At 33.0% G+C, this 15,008-nt stretch overlaps 2 protein-coding genes across 2 annotated transcripts; both read left to right on the forward strand.

The window, feature by feature from the left end:
* Positions 1-1,080: 1,080 nt before the first annotated feature.
* On the forward strand, positions 1,081-5,722 carry LOC125822598 (aspartyl protease family protein 1-like). The gene is made up of 10 exons (XM_049502012.1): positions 1,081-1,449; positions 1,585-1,723; positions 2,647-2,885; positions 3,071-3,295; positions 3,391-3,526; positions 3,608-3,681; positions 3,769-3,868; positions 3,961-4,018; positions 5,097-5,168; positions 5,262-5,722. Exons 1-10 carry the CDS (start codon positions 1,169-1,171, stop codon positions 5,480-5,482), a joined length of 1,545 nt encoding a protein of 514 aa, XP_049357969.1. The 5' UTR covers positions 1,081-1,168; the 3' UTR covers positions 5,483-5,722.
* A 4,926-nt stretch (positions 5,723-10,648) lies between these two features.
* Positions 10,649-14,694, forward strand: LOC125822323 (aspartyl protease family protein 1-like). The gene is made up of 10 exons (XM_049501717.1): positions 10,649-11,163; positions 11,724-11,859; positions 12,469-12,704; positions 12,940-13,164; positions 13,258-13,393; positions 13,475-13,548; positions 13,629-13,728; positions 13,805-13,865; positions 14,153-14,224; positions 14,302-14,694. The coding sequence occupies exons 1-10, from the start codon at positions 10,850-10,852 to the stop codon at positions 14,565-14,567; spliced, it is 1,620 nt and encodes a 539-aa protein (XP_049357674.1). The 5' UTR covers positions 10,649-10,849; the 3' UTR covers positions 14,568-14,694.
* Positions 14,695-15,008: the final 314 nt, after the last annotated feature.

The following is a 15,008-nucleotide window of genomic DNA, read 5'->3' on the forward strand; positions in this document are numbered from 1 at the left end:
TTATGCCCTACGTGGAAAGAAACAAACAAACAAAAAAGGAGTTTGTCTTGTCCGTTGTCATGACTCATGCAGATACAATAGTATTATTTCATTATTAAAAAACTTTAAAGTACAGTCTGACAGCTTATTATAAAATTTACAAACAGAAATTAACACACAAACAAAGAGCTAAGAGCGGATTAATTTATTTTAGGTACTTATGAACCTAAATAGCTTTTAAGTAATTTTGAAGTATTTAAATAAAGTTAAAATATATTTATAAACACTTATTTTAAAGTTAGAATAACAAAAATAAATGAGAAATCATAAATTAGATTTTTGACTTATAAATTATAAGTTAAAAACCAAAAGTTACATAAGCACTTTGTAGGAAATTAGAGTAAAGGTACCAAGATTTCAACTATACAAATCTTGGTGGTTGAATTTTGCCAAATACATTGCACAATATAACATCCGAGAACTGGACTCAACTTATCCATTTGATATATGTTGTTCAATTTAATGAAAATTTGTAGGCTAAATATTTTTATCTGACCTAATTAATTATACACGATATAAGTTTAGAGAATTTTTACCTTATCAAGCATAAGTTGTGTATAATTCATTCGATATAAATTTAGAGAATGTGTCCTGTAGGAACTAAGTTATGCCTACATAGACTTTTGAAATTGAACTCATATCTCTATCAGCAAAGACTTTGTAAAATCTATGCCTTTTTTGAGATAAATTTTTAGTTGTGAATCAAACTTTTTTACTTAAAAATTAAGTGAGAGTACAACTTATGTTATTTTATGAAATTATAAAAATATATTATAATACAAAAATATAAATTTATACCGTGAAAAAAATTATTCACCAGCACCAAATAAGTGAAACAATGGAAATGACCCGCTAAATTATCATGATGTCGTGATTGATCTCAAGTATAAAAGGCCAAATGCATTAAAAAAAAAAAAAGAAGGCAAGCAAGCAATGAATTAAGGGAAATTTCCCCATGAAGCTATAATGGAGTAGGGCGACTTTCTTCAACTGTCAAAATTTACTCTCTCCCTAACTAACTCCTCTTTCTCTCTCTTTTTCGTTTTCTTGATTCTCCCTCTGTAAACCTAACCCAATTATTTCAGTCGCCATTACAGTTCAAGATCTGAGTTTTTCTTAGAAACGAAAAATGTCTTCTTTTGTGATTTTCTTGCTAACATTGCTCTCAATTTTCCCATTTCGACAATGTCATGGCCGTCTTTTCACTTTTGAAATGCACCACCGTTTCTCTGAAACTGTCAAGAAACTTGCTGGTCCACTACAAAATTGGCCGGTAAAGGGAAGTCTCCAGTATTATACTCAGTTGGCCAACCATGATAGGTTCCTACATGGCAGGAGGCTTTTCAAATTTGATGGACCACTTACTTTCTCTGATGGCAATTCCACTTTCCGGATCAGCTCTCTTGGATTGTAAGACCAAACCAAATCCCTCTTTTAATTCCATTTCTTGAGAGTATTTTTGTGTTTAATCTTGAAGTTCTTGGTTTTCCCCCTCGGATTCTTGAGCTTATAGTTTGAATTTGTTTTGGGGGATGAATTTTGTAGCTTGCATTACACCACGGTGACTTTGGGGACACCTGGGTTGAAGTTTCTTGTGGCTCTTGATACTGGGAGTGACTTATTTTGGGTGCCTTGTGAGTGCGGCAGATGTGCTTCTACTGATGATCCTACACTTTACAGCTCTGTATGTTTTACTCACTTTTCCTCTCTTTTTTTGGGTTTATCTTATATCTGTATGAAATGATATATTGAGTGGAACATTGTGGTGTGTAACATAAAGGGTTGATGAAAAGTGCCTTTGACAGCTAGAACATTTTGTTGCATCCATATATTCTATGCTATTTAGGCACAAGATGCATATGATGGAAATCTGAGGAGCTTATTCGAGAGCTTCCCTGTGACTTAGTAAATGATGACCTTTTTCATGTGAAAAGTGAAAACAACTGTCATTCATTGCAAGCCTGCAATAGCATCCACAAAATTCTGTGCCTTTAGGAATGTGGTATACCATGACTCTCATGAGTGTAATTAGATGCTCTGATAAGACATTGGTACAGTAAACTAGACAATGATCACATGCCAAGGGGATAATAGTTACGGGTCCTACTCTTTTGGATGCCATTATTTTGTGAAGCAGCCAAAGAGAATTTTGTAACCAAACTTTCACGAGAGTATGCACGATCGTAGAATTCTGTATCTAATTCACTTGTACATTGTTGTCAACTGTGAACAGACAACTAAGTAGTTCTACCCTATGGAACTTTATGGGGACTGATGAACAATTGATTTGTGAAGTGACAGCTTTTATTGCCTAGTTTTCCAGTTGGGATTACCATTTTACTATTAATTGTTCGATTCCATCACATCCTTAGTCCAAACTTTGTACATTCATTTTGTCATTTCCTCCTCTAGGCCATGGTTTGATAGAATTATCTTCCTCTAATATAAAGATGGCAGGATTAAATATACTGTTAACTTTTATTTGCAAGATAATTTATAAGGGTGGTTAGGCAGACCGTTGTAGAAATGAGATGCACTTCATTTTGTGGTTCTCTTATATTGTTTCCTTTTCACTCCGGCTGAAGTGGATTATGTCTTTTGCTTCAGGATTTTGAGCTTAGCATATACAGCCTGAATGGATCGTCAACTAGCAAGAAGGTCACCTGCAGTGATAGCTTGTGTACAGACCGCAATAATTGTCTCAGTTCAAATAACCACTGCCCTTATTCAGTATCCTATGTCTCCTCGGAAACTTCAACTTCAGGAATTTTGGTGGATGATATTTTGCACTTGAGAACAGAAGATAGTGAGGAAAAAAATTTTGTCGAGGCGCGTGTGATCTTTGGGTAAGTATCCTGAACTTCTTTTTTCTAATTGATATCAAGTTTGGGCGTTAGGTTGATCTCTGGCAGTGTATTTTTAACTGCTAGATGTGTTGTATGGAAAGCACATTTGGTTAACTGAGGAGTTCTTCTGCTTCTGTCCAAGTTCTCAAATTCATCTCTGATACATGCCAATTTCAAGTGTGCAGTTGTGGACAGGAGCAAACTGGTTCTTTTCTAGATGTTGCAGCACCAAATGGTTTATTTGGGCTTGGTCTAGAGAAGGTATCAGTCCCTAGTATTCTGTCTCAGGAAGGTTTTATGGCAGATTCTTTCTCCATGTGCTTTGGTAGTGATGGGGCAGGGCGGATTAATTTTGGCGACAAGGGTAGCTTTGATCAGGAAGAGACCCCTTTTAATATAAACCCATTACAGTAAGTGGCAATCATGCCAATTAAATTTTGTGTGTCCACTCCTTCCGACTCTTTTAGATCCACTTAGTCATGCTCTTGTGGAAAACCTTTTGCAGTCCAACATATAACATTTCTGTAGATCAAATACGTGTTGGAACAACTCTCGTTGATTCAGGTTTTACAGCACTTTTTGATACTGGAACCTCCTTTACTTATCTTGCGGACCTATCCTATACAAAGCTTTCAGAAAGTGTAAGAATCCTTTTCAAATGGTACTTATTTGTATACATTGTTAGATAATGTTTAAGATTCAAATGTCTTCTTCCCCAATAGTTCCACTCTCAAGTACGAGACAAGCGGCGTCCACCTGATCCGAGGATCCCCTTTGAATATTGTTATGATATGAGGTAATATTTACTAATACACAACCACACATATTATTTATTTATTTATTTCTTTTTCCCTTTTATCATTTTATGATTCATATTGGACAGTCCTGATGCAAATACTAGCTTGATTCCTAGTTTAAGCCTAACTATGAGTGGGGGAGGCCAACTTGCTGTCAATGATCCAATTATTGTCATATCCACACAGGTACAATCGTTCAACTATCTTGCACAATATTTTCTTTTTAATTTCAGTTATTGCCTTTCCTGTATATGTACTAAATACTGTCTCCTATGCAGAATCAACTAATGTATTGCCTGGCCATTGTGAAAAGTGATGCTCTAAATATAATTGGACGTAAGGCTTTCTAAGTGCAACAATGTTTTTGTATTTTCTAATTTTCGTTGAATTGAACTGAATTTTCAAGCACATGGTAAGGAAGTTTGTTTCTACTGCAACCTAAAACAATCGGAGAAGTGCATTATAAACTCTGAGGGAACAACATAACTTACATGGAAAAGTTGCACCTTTTGCATTAAAGAATTAGGTTTAGTGGTCTCATAAAATGACTTGAAGGAATTTGACTTGGGCAATTTTGCCAAAATATTCGAGATCGTGATTGAGGACATGGCTTACAATCATCGTCTTTGATCATACCATTAGGCATTTGATTAAGACATTGCCTGTATGTTAAAAATAGACCTTAATTCTAATTTAACTCCAAAAGTTAGCAGGAGGTGAGGATTGCCAAGACCATATAAGGAGACAACATATAATCTCAACAAATGTGGGAATCTCACATATACACTCTACTTCCACCCTCCCACGTCAAGTATTGAATGTTGGAGCGTGAACAATATACATGGGGGTGTAATATTGGACAAACCAAAAATATAGATGGACCTGGCTTTATACCATGTTAAAAAATGGTCATTAAGTCCAAGTGAACTCAAAAAGATAACTTGTGAGGTTAGGAATGCTTAAGACCCCATATAAGGAGACAAGAACCATATCCTAAACCAATGGGACTCTAATACTATAATTTGTTATATTATTCATTCAGCAATTTTGGTAGCTTCTGTTCAACTGGAAGGAGTTTCTGTGATTTGATTTTTCAGGACACTTTACTTCAGAAAGACAACCAGCAAAATATAGTTGTGTTAGAGACAACAACAATTTTGGCTTTAATTACCTTAAATTAAGTTGTTTTCCCTTTATGTTAGTCAAAATAGAATAGAATGATCACCTTTTTGTAGCATAAAGAGTCCCGCACCTTGTGAAATTGATGCTTCAGGTTCCTGGCAATGTAATAAACTCTCTAGCAATAAAACCGCCAGTGCTAATCTCAGCACTCTAAAAGTTTTGGTTGTCTATCACCTATAAGATACTTTTAGTGGGCAGCTAAAAAATGGTACTCTTACTGATCTTTTTCCAGAAAACTTCATGACTGGATACCGCTTTGTGTTTGATCGAGAAAAAATCATCCTCGGTTGGAAGAAATTTGATTGTGAGTATTGTTTTTGGTGTTCTTTCCTCCAATAACTTAGATATGACAAGAGACTAGTTTTTTCATACTTTTGGTCTTGTTGCCTTCATGCAGGTTATGACATTGAGAAAATAGACCATTTCCCATCACAATCCGTTAATACCACCCGTGTTCCACCTGCCGTTGCTGTTGTGCCTGGAAATGATAATGCAGAAAGATCACATGAAAGGACTACAAATACTCGTCAAAGTTCTTTTGCATCTTCTGTTTTTCAAACATGTTATTTGAACCTCATAAACTGCTTCCTAGCATCTCTGATATTGCTACTTTTATAATAGCTACCATATGGTCATTCTCACACTCAGGATTCAGGTATGCTTCTTAGGACTTTTAACACATATATAGTGCAGATAATCAAACTTGCAGAGCTCCAATATGGACAGAAATTTTTGGTTTGCCTGCTCATATCTGATTTTGAGGCTAACCCATATAATGTATAGAAATGTTAATACATTACACTATGGTAGTTTATGTACCTTATGATTCCAATAGAACAGTGAGATTGTATAGTGCCACCTTGTTCCACAGCCACAGGCCACAGCTAAAAACATATCTACTACTTTAGGCTTGAACCAATAACTGCATTTACGTCTACTAACTTCAAATCTTGAATCAACCTTAGCTTTGAGGATGGTTAACTTTTTGACTCTCTTTTATTTTATTTTTGTATATAATATAGTAGTGGATTTTTTTGGAAGAGTGATGAATTTGGAGGAAGTGATAAATAAAGTAGGCAAAGGTTGCTTTTTAAAATTAAGAAAGGAAAAAAAAAGTACCAAAGAATGAAATCAGAAGATGCGACTCTCCACCCATTTTTTGTACTTGCAACCTTTTTGCTGTTGTCGTTTTTCATGCCGCCAGCAAGGTTCTTTTTTCACATTTGGTCAATTATTGGAATATTTTGTGGTTAGGTTGTCTGATTTAAAATAGATTGCGATATGGTGTAATTGTACAAGTAGGATCTGAATAAAATGTATATGTTCCTCCAAACAAAACAAAATTACTATTCCACTATTTTGTGACCTAACATAACATTTGAGAATAATAGGATGTAACATTTTCTGTAAATACTACACCTCTGTTTTTTTTAGTTGTCAGTTTTCTTTTTGAGAGTCAAACGAAATGGAAAAAAAAATGTAATTTTTGTAGTATTTTTCATATAGTTTTTGAATATCTAAAATTTTATTTTAAAATATCAAATTAATGTAATCTAATTCAGTTTTAAAAATTAGTCAAATTAACTTTCGAAAAATGTAACATGATACTAAAAAGGAACAGAGGGAGTATAATATACTTACAAGTTTTTCTCTTGAGAAAATGAATCTCTGTTTCAAAACGAATCAAAGTGAAAAATTTGGACATATAGGGTATGTGTGGTCTGTTTTCTAGAAAAATAAACACCTTCTTTTATTCTTGTATTACGTAAACAAAAAAAAAATTATCTTAAAAATATTTATATTTAACAAATACGATGGAGGGTGTGGGGTGGTAGAGATATAGGCTATGAAAGTATAGGTGACGATAAGGATGTAATCAGGTCATCGAAAAAATAATGTTTTAACAAATTAAATTACACTAATAAGAAAAAAAATAGTATTTTTTACACTATTAGTGTGCGTATATAATTCAAATCCTTATGTAATATGTTGAATTCATTTTTTTCAACGTTTACCCGTGAAAACAATAAGCCATGTCTGTTACGTGCCATTCTGGAAGTAGGAAATATATATTGATTGGTATATTGTTGGTTTCTTAAGCTACTTTTATTCAATGTACCATGATTGGCGGCTTTACGACAAAAAAAAAAAAGTACTTTCTCTCCGTTTTTATTTTATTTATCATTTGGACTTGACATGTCCATTTAAAAATAACGATTGATATCATATTATTCCTATTAATTAATATAATATTAGATCTTGTAAAATGATTTACTAAATAAATAAGTAATTATAAGGATAAAACATGAGAAAAAATAATTATTATTTTTTATATATTAAAAATAATAGGTAAAATTAAAATTTATTTTTAAATTAATAGATAAGTAAAATTGAACGAGCAAAAGCTACATCTATGACCAATTCATTCATGAGAAAAATTTAATGGCAATGAATGGCACAGTACTAACAAATAAAACACGTCTTCTTGTGACCATTGACTTTGAATATTTTACACAAGCATATATTTCCATCTGATTAAAAATGTTAAAATTTCAGACTTTATACTTTAAAAAATATCTTTGCATACCATTTTCCTTGGGCAGTTTTTAGTAAATGGATGTAACTTGAAAGTCCATTAATCAAAGTCTAGTCAAAGCATTAAAAATAGTTGGAAACAACTTCGACCATACAATATATAGGAAACTTCCAACTTTTTTCTTTTCTGATTTTCTATTCGGTGTAAGTAATTTATATTAGAGTTTTGATTAAATTTGAATCACGTACTACAAGATTTATTCAGGGATGAATTGAATTTTTTTTCATACTCAAAACTTAAATTTGAGACCTTTAATTAAGGGTGAATCAACTCACCGCGTATGTTGGTGGAAGCTTCCAACTTATTCCAATGTGTTAGGCTTCTTCTAGACCCAACGCTATTTTTGGATAACTATCCTCTAAAATTGATGTGCCGGTCTAATGAAAGAAGAAACATAGCTTAAAAGACACTTTTTCGTTCGCTAAAAATAATTATTCATTTTTATTTATTAAATTTTTAAAAAATTAAAGAATTATTTATTATTTTATCTTTAATATTATGTATATTATTTATTTTAATATTTAAATGGCTTACGATAATTAGGGGTGATATAAAAAAATTATTACTTTATTTTATTACTTTTTAAGGGATGAGTGAAAAAATATGAACAAGTAAACATGAATGGAGCACATCGGAGTATTTGAATTTTCAAGTCAACTTTAATATAGTATATTTTTCTAGGAACCAATTTTATGAAATAGGTTTTTCTTACACGTTAGAATATATTATTATGGAAGTAGTTGTAATAAAGTAATTTAATAATTTTCAGTGCTGCTTTCTTACCTTCTACCTTAGAATTGATCAATTCAATTTTATTTTACTTTTATAAAACCTGTGGTATTAATGTCACAACTCTTAACTTTTGGTTAAAAAGAGAAACAAAATCAAGTAAGTGTGATGAATACATTAAAATTTTAAAATAGGTGTGAAACATCAGGAATTAAAACCAACAAAAACTTGAGAAAAAGAAGATTGCTTTTTTTAAAAAAAAAAATTACAAAAGAAGTTTAATAATAAAAATATTATCAAAAAGGAATTTGTATTCTTTTAATTAAAATGATTGAAAAAAAACAATCAAAAAACATTGCTGGAAAAAAAAAAAGTTCTAAGAAACTTAAATAAACACCAACTTGAAATATTTATTAAACAAGTCTTGAAAAGACTAAAAAAATAAATCAAGGACAATCTCAGAAGAAAGATTTGAGGGTATATTTATTTTCCCCTTTTGATTATTGAGAAATAAGAATATGATATGGACGAATGTAAACGGTTTGTACCAAACAAACGCACGTCATATTTAACAACTCTCTATAGCTTAAAAATAAATAAAATACTCTATTCGTCTCAAAATACTTATTATATTTTTATCTACAGTAAAACCTCTCTAAATTATTATAGGCAAAATCATGAAATATTATTATTTTGTAGAGTTATTATTTAATCGATAAATTAATATTTATTAATTTAAAGAGTGTTTTGACACCGAAAAAATTGTTCGCGGATGAAATCTCAAAGAATTTGAAACAACTCACTTGTGAAAACGTCATTCATGAACTTGAGGTCATGATTAATGATCTCGGTTACCGCAATAAAATGGGCGTTAATAACCTATTGGACGAGTGAAAATTATACATGCTCAGAGGTCCAGAGTTTAGAACAAATTGTGGATATTATTGAAAAAACAATGTTGATGATAAAGTTGAAGATGATACAATATCTTTGGAACCAATTACGCTTAAGGAAACACTTGCATCAAGAGCTCTTCACAATTTTATGGTGCAATTAGAAAAGACAACACCGGAACTTTTGAATGCAATAAGAAAAGTTAGAGATGAGCTTCAACTAGATTTAAATTTTAACAAAAAAAAAACATAATAGAATCATATTTCACTAAATTTTCTTAGATATTTTTGTACTTTTAAAGATTATTAACTTATAATATTAATGGGGGCACATAGTTATATGGGTCTTCTGAAAATATATTATCTTATTGAAATGAGGGATTTTTTTTCATTGACCCAAGTCGGAATTGAAGGAAATTATTATCTTAGAGAAATTATTAATTAACCAAATATTAATTTAGTGAGTTTTTACTGTATATACTTTTTTTAAAAAATAACATAGAAGGAGTGTTTGATTATTTATCTTTATTTATATTTTAAGATATATTACTCTATTTATTTGTCATAATTAAAATATTTGTAATAATTCAAAAATAATTACTACTACGGAATAAAAGTAAAACGATTTTTTTTATTAAATTCATTTTAAACTTTAAAATGAAGATACATATTATTAAGTAGTACTTAAATATTTAGGTAAGCTACCATTTTTGTTAATAGAGATTATTAGGATATAGTATAACTCATTTTATCTTCCCCAAAACCACTTTCTAGATCTATTAATCAATTCACATACCTTTGCCCTTGAATTTTCGCCACATCTACAACTACATTATTGCTGTTTTTATTACGGATAAATAAAGGTACTTGGATATAAATAATTGGCTTGGGATTTGAGTGTCTGAATTGTCTAAAATCATAATTGAATAGAACTCATCCGATAGAATCTTACAAAATTTCGATATTTATATTTATGCTTTATTTTTTAAATTTTCACTCGCAAAAATACTTTTTAATTCCATCCCAAGTCTCTTTGAGTCTAATTATATCGAAGGCTATGATCCCTTTTTCTTCATTAAAATAATTTGATATTTAAAAAAAAACAAAGGGCCCTTCAATTATTTTCTTTTTGCTGTGAAATAACAACATCATGAGAAATTACTTTGGAAAAGTCAAGTGAACCCTATGCAATTTCTTATGTACAAATTTCCAAAAGAAAATTAAAAAAAATATGAGGAAATCATGAAATTCTCTGCACTTGCCAGTTACCAGCAACAAATAACTGCAGTAAAAATATAACACGACAATTATAACAGAATTTTTCATTGTTAATCAAAACTTTCGAGTTAAAATCTTCAGTTACCTTAGCTTTTTTTTTAAAAAAAAAAATTTAATTGAACTTTAACGTAGATACTATAAATCGAAAAACCAAAAAAAGCTACAGTAAAAAGAGGATGGAGCCCTCAGCCCAGTATAGAAAACAGAAAAAAGTGGAGCCCATAACCCGCCACCCAAACAAGTCCTCGGTGACCAAACTCGGACGCTTTCGTCTTTCACACAGTAGTCGACGACTTTCTTCCACCATTTTACGCTCTCCTAAAAAACTACATATGGAAGCAATGCTTAACTTCCACAGCTTCAAACTCGTCCACCCATTTTTTTTCCTTTCTCAAAATCCCCCTTTATCTCCTCACCTTTTCTCTTTCTTTCTCCCTGTATATATATACGTATAAAGAATCAGTCTTTTTTGTTTTTTCTTATACAAACATGCCTAATTCTTGTAAAATTCGTAATTTTTTCGTTGCCCCAATTCTTTTCTTGGCGATTCTTGGATACCAGTTGCAGAGAACTGATGGGTTTGGGACATTCGGGTTTGATATCCATCACCGGTATTCGGATCCGGTGAAGGGTATTTTGGACCTTCATGGGTTGCCTGAGAAGGGGAGTGTTGAATATTATTCAGCTTGGACTCAACGTGATCGGTTTGTTAAGGGCCGCCACCTTGCTGATACAACAAATCCCACAGTGCCCCTTGCTTTTTCTGGAGGAAATGAAACTTTGCGGCTCAGTTCTTTGGGATTGTAAGCTCCCTCTGTTTGTTGTTGTGTTTACTGTCTTTTGCTTTTTCTGTTAGGTTGGATGTCAGAGGTTGACTGTGGTTTAGTTTGTTTTTGTCCGTGTAGTTGGAGGTGTAGGGATAGTAATCCTATATCAGGAAAAATAGGTTACCTAGACTAAAGAATTTCCATGTCTGTGTTGGTAGGAGGCAAAATTAATCATTGAATTAGTAGAGGAAGGTCCATGTCTCATTTATAGTTTGAAGAAAGATTTAGGCCTTTTTGGTATGATTGTCAAACCAAACAGGACATATAACTCTATTTTGGTAATTTAACTGTATAAGAATACTGACTCTAAATTTTGAATGTACTGTTATTCTAGTTCCAGTTCAAAGCTCCGAATTCTGTTCTTTTTTGGATTTTCCTCTCCTCTGCTGTCTTTTAGTTCTCTCTCAAGACAAGGGGTTGTCGTGATGTTTTTGGCAGTAGCATGTCTGTAATTAATATGTCTTTAACTGTAGAGTTGCGAAGTCTGTAATATCTGTAGTTGTGATGTAACTAATTTTTTCTTTGGCAAATTTCAGCTTGCATTATGCAAATGTCACTGTGGGCAGTCCTGGGCTATCATTTCTAGTGGCACTTGACACTGGCAGTGACTTATTTTGGCTACCATGTGATTGCAGCAACTGTGTGCGTGCCCTTCAGACACGCAGTGGAAGAGTATGTTAATTCATCCTAGTACTTTTTCTTTTTCAACTTTCAAATGTTTAAAGAGTTTTTCTTTTTAGTTGATCATCCCTTCTGTATATTGCCTTCTGCAATGAAGAATATTGATAATCACAGGGAGTAGTTGTACAAACTTTTCTTCCTTTTGTAATTAAGAAACCTGCTGATAACTCAATGGCAGGCGACAGCACACAGCAGATTTCTCTTAGTCTGTCTTTATCAGTCATTATGACAGTAACAGATTATCTTCTAAGTTAGCAAGATATGCGGTGGACGTAGAATTTGAGGAAGTATTTTTCTGTTAAGGAAGATTCATAACTAACACAAAATGGATGATTTCAACTAAATCAATAGTTGCAAAGTGAGTTTGATGCATGTTATATCCTGAAATTGAAACAAAATTTATGATCCATATCGTTCGTAGCTTGTTAGTCATTGAAGAATTTTTAGATTCTTAATAGCCTAAGTACTTGACACTCCTGACTCCACCAGAGTTTGCCTTAATTTTATTCCTCTTTTGCCTTTCCCTTTTTACGTTTCTGTGCATTATTTCTTGGTTGACACTTATAATCATCCATCTTCCTTTGTTTGCTTTTGAAACAGCGAATAAATCTTAATATCTACAGCCCTAATACGTCTTCAACGAGTGAGGTTGTTCCGTGCAATGGCACTTTGTGTGGACAAAAGAGACGATGCTTAGCTTCACAGAATGCATGTGCTTATGGAGTTGCATATCTCTCCAATAACACCTCATCATCAGGGGTACTGGTGGAAGACATCTTGCACTTAGAAACAAATAATGCTCAACAAAAAAGCATTGAGGCTCCAATTGCTCTGGGGTGGGTATAATTACTTTTTCTTTATCATTGGAAGAGATTAAGGTGACTAGTACATGCCTTGTTGTTTGAGAGATGCAGTCACATTCTAGTTAGAGCAGACTTGGAATTTTTAACTACTCAAATGATAGTGTTTATAACTGGTTCCATATACCAAAATTGGTAAAGCATTGTAATTTGGATCTTCTGAAGCATTTCTTTATCCACCATAAATTTTATTCTATTTCTTTCATTCCAGGTGTGGGATAAGACAAACAGGTGCATTTTTAACTGGTGCAGCTCCTAATGGTCTATTTGGACTTGGTATTGAAAATATATCTGTCCCAAGCATGTTAGCAAGCAAAGGTCTTGCTGCAAATTCTTTCTCTATGTGCTTTGGACCTGATGGTATTGGAAGAATAGTTTTTGGAGATAAAGGAAGTCCAGGCCAAGGAGAAACACCACTCAATCTTGATCAACCACAGTAAGCTGTCACTTCGATTTTCTGGTTTTAACATTAAGGGAAGTGAGAATTCAACTGAATATGTATTTACTCGTTCTCTCTCTCTGAATGCAGCCCAACTTATAACATCAGCCTGACAGGAATAACAGTAGGAAGCAAGATCACTGATCTTGATTTCACAGCCATTTTCGACTCTGGCACTTCATTCACATACTTGAATGACCCAGTTTACAAAGTCATTACAGAAAACGTGAGTGAGAAACTAACTGTATGAGTTATCTGTGAGTTTGTTCTTTATATTTTAAAACTGAATACTTTGCTTCTTTTACAGTTCAATTCTGAAGCAAAACAGCCACGTGTTCAACCTGATGGTGAAATTCCTTTTGAGTACTGCTATGGGATAAGGTGAGCCAGCTTTTTTATTCTACTTTTTACTTTCTTGATGTCCTTTGAACTCTCTGGATTAACGTGCTCCATTTAAGCAGTGCAAATCAAACTACGTTTGAAGTTCCAGATGTAAATTTGACAATGAAAGGTGGCAACCAATTATATCTTTTCGATCCGATAATAATGCTCTCACTCCCAGTAAGATGGTTTCTGCTCCTTTTATGTTAGAGCATTCTCTTTTAAAATATTCTAATATTCCAGCTGTTATCCTCAGAACGGTTCAGGCGCATACTGTTTAGCTGTTGTGAAAAGTGGGGATGTCAACATCATTGGACGTAAGTATCTATCATCTATCGGTTGCTCCTGATGTTTTGTTCCTTTCCATTGAAATCTGTAATGTAACTTGCACTCCTACCAACTAATGATCTCACAGTTACCAAGTTTTAGAAGTCTCAGTTCCAATCGATCTCTTGAGTCTTCACTTCATCTTAAATTATAGATTTTGGAAACCTATTTGTAGAACTCACTCTCAAAAACCTAAGCTATTTGTCAATTTACGCTGATCCTCTTTCTGTATTATGAATAAATGACAGAGCAAACTAATATAAAGATCCTTCTGCAGAAAATTTCATGACTGGCTATCGTGTAATATTTGATCGGGAGAAGATGGTTTTGGGTTGGAAAGCATCTGATTGTGAGTTTGCAATCCTGAGTATAACATTTTTAGTGTGCACACCTGTTCATGTTTTAACTAGAAACCTTTCTTGGCAGGTTATGATTCTGGAGAATCAAACAATAAATCAACAACTCTGCCCGTGAACAAGCACAATTCTACTGAAGCGCCTTCGCCTGCCAGTGTGGTGCCAGAGGCCACCAAGGGAAATGCAAGTGCAAATGAACCCGCTACATCGTTCCCATCTGTTCCATCATCTAGACCTGCAGGAAACCATGCACCACATTTGAATTCCTTCTATTGCCAATTTATGATGGCTATCTTTTCCTTTTTTAGCTATTATTTGATTATTATTTCTTCATGAGGCTTTTATTTGTCCTCTGTATAATATTGAGTTCTGTTGCAGCATAGAATTGAAGTGTCCCACAGCATTTTTGATATTGCAGTTTATACCTAATATATGTACTGTAAATATGTCTCTGATTTCTTTCTGTCTTTTCCCCCATTTAAGATTAAATACACTTCTTTCATTAAAAATAGCCTGTAAAGGGAATTTTCTTGTTTTGGTTCTGTATGATCCTTGAAACTAAATTAGCAAGTGTATGACCTAATAGTCAATGAAACGATTAACAACCATGGGAGACAAAGCTTAGACACCACCAAAGACGATTACAAAGCACTAGGTGAGTTCTTTTCGACTTATGCTCTGCCGAGTAGGCAGACAAGCCAACGTATGTGCAAACTGACATCACCATTGCTGTATCAGGGGGGAAATAATGCATGAAATTGTACTTTTGTGGTATTT

The sequence above is a fragment of the Solanum verrucosum genome, unplaced genomic scaffold (genome assembly GCF_900185275.1).
Source record: "Solanum verrucosum unplaced genomic scaffold, falcon-dt-bn FXZP01000103.1, whole genome shotgun sequence".
Classification (NCBI taxonomy): Eukaryota; Viridiplantae; Streptophyta; class Magnoliopsida; order Solanales; family Solanaceae; genus Solanum; species Solanum verrucosum.

What these genes read in the sequence shown, in the direction of transcription:
- LOC125822598 (XM_049502012.1), top strand. Translation starts at nt 1,169, where the DNA reads ATGTCTTCTTTTGTGATTTTCTTGCTAACATTGCTCTCAATTTTCCCA. An exon ending in TTTAATATAAACCCATTACA is followed by an intron (nt 3,296 to 3,390) that starts GTAAGTGGCAAT and finishes AACCTTTTGCAG; the next exon opens with TCCAACATATAACATTTCTG. An exon ending in GAATATTGTTATGATATGAG is followed by an intron (nt 3,682 to 3,768) that starts GTAATATTTACT and finishes CATATTGGACAG; the next exon opens with TCCTGATGCAAATACTAGCT.
- LOC125822323 (XM_049501717.1), top strand. Translation starts at nt 10,850, where the DNA reads ATGCCTAATTCTTGTAAAATTCGTAATTTTTTCGTTGCCCCAATTCTT. An exon ending in CTCAATCTTGATCAACCACA is followed by an intron (nt 13,165 to 13,257) that starts GTAAGCTGTCAC and finishes CTCTGAATGCAG; the next exon opens with CCCAACTTATAACATCAGCC. An exon ending in GGGTTGGAAAGCATCTGATT is followed by an intron (nt 14,225 to 14,301) that starts GTGAGTTTGCAA and finishes CTTTCTTGGCAG; the next exon opens with GTTATGATTCTGGAGAATCA.